This window comes from Ylistrum balloti, unplaced genomic scaffold (genome assembly GCF_031769215.1).
Source record: "Ylistrum balloti isolate Yb309-2 unplaced genomic scaffold, AGI_CSIRO_Ybal_v1 Utg371872, whole genome shotgun sequence".
Lineage (NCBI taxonomy): Eukaryota > Metazoa > Mollusca > Bivalvia > Pectinida > Pectinidae > Ylistrum > Ylistrum balloti.
Window position 1 is genome coordinate 261772 of NW_026782925.1, and position 6000 is coordinate 267771.

The following is a 6000-nucleotide window of genomic DNA, read 5'->3' on the forward strand; positions in this document are numbered from 1 at the left end:
ATGTACATTAGAAGACGCAGAATACGACGACGCCGACGACAACGGCAACGATAATAACGTAACACCACAAAGATTTAAGTCAGTGGTGTATGTTGATATGTCGACATGTGTTTTGTTAAATCTTGTCTTTATTTGTATTGAAGCAACTTAAAAACTATACGCTTCAGTGAAGTCATGAATCAGACAGTTAAAAGCGTGCACCTTGGTGATTAACATTCACTTGTTTTTAGGGAGTGTCTGTTTCACTTTATTTGGAGTATTCAGCATGTAAGTTAAGGAATGTAGTGCATTGCTTTTATTATGTATGTGTATTGTATTCCAGAAAACTATGTTGTCACCCAATCTTCCTTTTTTTATGAAAATCGTCCTTCTTCGTAAGATCATCTGCAAACAGCTTACTTTATTACAGTCTTCTCTAATTTGCCTTCTACCTGGCTTCACTCAAACCGCTTTATATCCCTATCTCTCATCTGTACTCCTCTCTGCGTATATCCCAATATATAATACAGTAAAAAAAAACATTATGGACATGTTATTGTTGATATATATAGAATGTAGTTTCTGGCATTAAGCCTTATTAATGCATGAAGTACTAAAAGATTGAAAAGATGAAAGCTTTCTCTGATTTCCTGCATCTCTTTTATTTTTCCCTAGCTCACAGCAACAAACAAAGGAAACTGAAAAATAATATTCGCATTTCAGTAAATTGTAATTAAAAACATTATGATACAAAGCATCCAGAATTGTACATTTCTTTATAAACTTTATCTATTTTACAATAAAGGCGAAGCATGTTTTTCCAACTTATATTAATCACCCTTGTTGGCCAGGATTGAAGCGCGTGAGGGTTCTTACTGTAGGAGTGAAAACATCTTTAACAGAATGTTTACGCTGATAATGTCTATCTTTCATGAAAATTGCATGGGATAAATCTTGATTTACAGTGCTAGAAATTCTGAAAAGGATACTATTTGTTAGATTTCATTGTCTAATTTGTTCAATAGTAGGAGTGTAAAGTGAAATACGGACGAATTTTCGGAGTCGATAATCTTTGGCATTTCGAATGTTATATTGTAAAATTTCTGAGAGTAAAGGTAAAAGAAGAGCTTAAGGTATCAGCCAGGTGTTAAATTTTGCTAATTTTGTAAAACATATGTGAACTTACAGATGTCTCTGCTAATTATAACCCAACCGCTGCTTCGGTTAGGCACTGATGACATGGAGCTTTCTGTTGTCAGCATCGTCAGGTGGATTCCAACCATCATCGGCCGTTTCGACCCCTATTCCACGACGTTCTCTGGTTGGCGGGTCAGCAGTGGTGATCAACCACTGCTTGCTCTTGTCTGGGCTCCAGTTTGGCTCATCTCGTCTACACCATAGCCAGCATGATGCTCTCTCAGCCCTTTCAGCCAATGTCTTAATAGCTGCTTTCCTCTTTGCTCCTGTCAGTCCCAATTTCTTGAACATATTCCATACTGACTGTGCAGGGAATCCTCTGGCACCGACCTCTACTGGAAACAGCCATGTGTTCCACCCCTTATGTCTGCACAGCTCTAATAGCTCTTGGTATTTGCCAGCTTTCTTCTCATGTGCCTCATCACACCCTTCTTCCCATGGAACTGTCAGCTCCACCAAGATGACCTTCTGGCGCTGTTGCGACCATAGCACAATGTCTGGTCTCAGAGTGGTTTGCACTACATCAGAAAAGACGAAACGCTTGTTGAGGTCTACTCTCATTTCCCAGGATGGTGCTTGGCCGAGTACATTCACACGATATGCAGTAGCAGTTGGTGGCCCCTTCTCTCCAGCTCTCACAAACTGCATGTGAGGTTTATGAGGTTCTATCATTGACCTCTTCTGTCGCCGCTCCTTTTCCAGAATATCTGCTAGGGCAGCTAGAACCTGGTCATGACGCCATCTGTACCGTCCCTGCTGGGGTGGGGTGGGGGGTGGGGGTGGGGGGGGGGGGGGGGCTACTCTACAGCCTGATAGGATATGTGCAAGTGTGCCTCTTCCACCGCACAAGGAACAAGCTGGATCTTCCAGAAGACCCCACCTACACAAGTTTCTTGGAGATGGCAGCGTGTCATACACAGACCTGAGCATGAATGATATCCTGAGAGGTTCCATTTTCCACAAGTCTGTCTATGTAATCTTGCGTTCAGGAAGATTCCACCGCGTCAATGATCCTTGCTGTCCTAACTCAACTGCTCTACTTTTGCGTTGCTGTTCCTCCTCTGTTCTCACCACAGATACAATTCTGTCTCTCTTTTCCTTGCCTTCTGCTTTGCTCCACTGCTGAAAGTGATCGACTCCCAATCCTCGTCTACCAACATAGATGTTTCCCACGATGTCTTGTAACTCCAGCGTACTCTCAGCTTTGCTGACTGTAGCACCAGCTGACCATTTCCGGCCTGTCTTTGTGACCATACCAGCTTTCTGTACCTTGATGTCTGTGAAGTCCTTCAGGGTCATAACCAATCTACACTTGGCCACCTTGAATTCTTCCACGATGGAGGACAATGGTAACTGCAACTGAGATGTCTTGCTGTACAGGCCAACTGCCGTGAAACTAGGTGGTACTCCCAGCCACGATCGTAACTTCCTGATGGTACATCTCTCCAAGGTTTCAACTGCTGTCAGTGGTAGCTCATACAGCATCAGGTTCCAAGACAGTCTAGGAAGAACACCATGTTGATATAGCCAAGCCTTGTATTTCCCTTGTAGTCCTGACTTGTCGATCCTCTTCAGCCATTCAGTTACTTGCTCCTCAACCTTTCTCACATTCTTCTTGTCAAACGGGGTGTTGTCGTACCATCTCCCTAGACATTTCACTGGGTTGTCAGTGATTGATGGTATCTCCTCCCCCTGGACCCGAATGATGAACTGCTTTGTCAACCGCCCTTTCTTGATGATCATACACCGGGATTTCTTCAGTTTAAATTTCATACGGGCCCAGTTGACCACTTCGTCTAGTGCCGATAGTGTCCAACGTGCCTGAACATGGGTTGTTGTTGTGATCGTCAGGTCATTTATAAACCCTCTGTTTGATGGTTGATAAATTCCTGAGTTCATTTTCGGCCCTCTAGTCTTTCTATCAGCAACTTTCATGATGATGTTCATTCCCATCACAAACAGGATAGGTGTTACTGTGCATCCGGTCACTATTCCCTTCTCCAAGTCCTGCCAGGTTGTGGTAAAGTTATTTGTGGTAAACCTAAGCTGCATACCATTAGAATGCTTCTTCAGGATACTGATAACATGTTCTGGGGTGTGATAGTGATGCAAAGCTACCACAATCAGCTTGTGGGGGATACCTCCATAGGCAATTGCCAAGTCAAGCCAAACCATTGTCAAGTCGCTCTTGTCAGCCTTTACCTCGCGAGTCATCTGACTCAGAACGCTGGTGTGTTCTACGCATCCCGAGAAACCAGGTATCGTCCCTTCTGGGCTGACGTGTCGATGTAGTGATTGCTTAACATGTAATCCGTAAGCCGCCTTGCCATCACAGAGAAGAAGATATTACATTCGACACTGAGCAAGGAGATGGTTCTAAACTGCTCTACTGATGTCGAATCCTTCTCTTTTTGGAACAAAACAACCTTCTGCTCGCTTCCATTTGTCAGGAACTGATCCTTTCTTCCATATCCTTTTCAGGAGCATCCACATTCGTATCAATAATTTGGGGCACTTCTTGTACACACCATATGTTAATCCACTTGGGCCAGGTGCTGACTTTGATCTCGCTTTCCTAACTACTTCCTGCACCTCCTTCCACGAGGGTTCTCTCACTTTAAATAGGGTACTTGGTGGATCCTCTTCTATAACCCTTCGGCAGTCTCCTAATGGTGTTGCTCTTTCTTCGTCACATTGTGTATTCCGCAGATGATGTTCTGTCTGTCTTTGAGCTTTTCAGTTGGCCTGAGCGCTCTTCTCCCAACAGGTCTTTCGTAAACTTGAAAGGATCTTTGACAAACTGTGCTCTTTTCCTAACCCTGGTCTTCCTGCCAGCCCGTAGCCTTTCAGCCTTTCTTAGCCTCCTAAGTTTACCTCTGGTGGTATATCTTATCTGCTGGAGACCGATCCTTTCTTCCTCTGGGACTGTTCTAAATCTACGCTTAAGCGTCTTCAGTTCCCTCCTCATACTTTTTATTTCTCTTTTTCTCCTGTTCTCTGTTTGTTCAGTTCTCGGCGGTTTTTGCTCTACAATATCAAATCTCTCTTTCCCCAACTTATATGCAATGGTTGTAAGGATGTTCAGCTTCTTTTCTACACTTCCCTGCATCGTTGTCTCTAATATGCCCCCTAGGTCTTCCTCAAATATCTTCCATTCTTTCTCATCTGACATTCTCGGCCACTTGACCCTCGCTTTCCGTGGTGTTATATCTTCAGTAGCATGAACTTCCTGGTCTTCCTCCACACCATTCAAGTCAGAGCTATTGCTATGAAGTGACTCATTAGCAAAGAGATCTCCAGTACTGTTGTTTGTCTCCTGACGGGTAACCTCCTCCGTCTCATCAAAAGATTCTTTTGTGCGTTGCTTCTGGGAACCTGCAGAGCAACTGCTCGACCTTGCCTGGTGAATTCGGAGTCCCCGAACATTCTTGCAAACTTTTTCACAAGGGCATGTTGTAGTAGAGACACCTCCAGTAAGTTTTAACTGCAACATCCGGCTTTGTGATCTTGTCAGTGTTCTCGGCAAAACCGTTTCCGATATATCCGTCCGAGTGAGCCTCTCATCCTCCCCCCTCTCGGGAGACTCTGGGGGTGTTGTTCATGAAATTTTCTTTTAGGTCGTCTATGAAACTTACACATTACATATACTATTGATGGCAGTGTGCAAAGCCGATCCGTTGGAGTCCGTCATTCACGGAATGTTTCAACCCCTAACTCGGAACACTCTCTTCATCCACATCCAATTGGTGGCACAGCTGCTTGGGAGAGCCCCTCTAATACTCCTTCCCCATAACTCCTAGTGCGCTGAACATTCTCCATACTGATGTACTAGGAAACCCCTACACCCAACTTCAATAGGAAAGTTTCATGTCTGCCATCCATGTCCCTGAAACTCTGTCAACAGGTCCTCGTACTTGGCACGTTTCCTCACATTGGCTTGGCCACAACTTCTCGTTCCACAGTACAGTCAGCTCTGCCAGTATCATCTTCTTCCTCTCATTGGATCACAGTCTGGTCTGAGAACTGTCTGGACAATGTCCGGGAAAGACAATCTACCATTTAGATCCACCTTCATTGTTCACTTGTCTGTCAATTCCAGTAGTACTCCTTTCTGTGGGAGGAAACCAGAGTTTCAGGGGCAAACCCACGTGGTCGGTATTTGACCCCGTGACTTTTCCCGTCCATTTCAGGAATCGAACGTCGGACGTCTAGATGAAGGCAAGTGCTTTTATAACTGTGCCAGTCGATCACCCAGCAATAATTGATCAATTTCAGTTATATTATTCGAAATATCAGGATGTAATTAATCAATACAATTTCAGTGATCTACGCACTTTCCTTGTAATGTATAAATAGGAATGAAACACATACATAACCCGCGCAAGACATCGTGTGCGGGTTTATCCTGAGAAACTTTTCGTTACAAAGTAATTATGAAACTTAAACGTTTAAATATCGGAATCTATGATATCGTTGTTATCGTCTGGCAGAGTTTTGATCGATAGAATTTATCAATTTCGCCAGCACGCCTCTCTGATCCTGATTAAACAGATAAGACGTCGCTGGTGTTTGCTAGATTCACATCTAATGCATATTTCAGAATATCATTTAAGCCAGCAAAGCGAAAGACACCATCAAGATTGAACCCTGTTGGACAAAACATTTATAAGTAAACGATGTTTTGGTCTTTTGGTGTAATATTGCTTTCAGTCCGAAGTTCAAAATGTGTGAAAATATAAAATAAAATCTTTTCCCCTGATAAATTGTTATTTAATCGTGTTTTCTCGTTTCTGTACATTGTGAGATATTTGAATATTTTATGAT

At 43.3% G+C, this 6000-nt stretch overlaps 1 protein-coding gene across 1 annotated transcript; it reads right to left on the bottom strand.

Annotated features, from left to right (window-relative positions):
* Positions 1-2145: 2145 nt before the first annotated feature.
* Positions 2146-3390, bottom strand: LOC132563801 (uncharacterized). The gene has a single exon (XM_060228552.1). The coding sequence runs from the start codon at positions 3388-3390 to the stop codon at positions 2146-2148; it is 1245 nt and encodes a 414-aa protein (XP_060084535.1).
* Between the last annotated feature and the right edge of the window lie 2610 nt (positions 3391-6000).

Excerpts from the sequence above, each read along its gene's own strand:
- LOC132563801 (XM_060228552.1), bottom strand. The coding sequence starts at position 3,390 with ATGACTCGCGAGGTAAAGGCTGACAAGAGCGACTTGACAATGGTTTGG.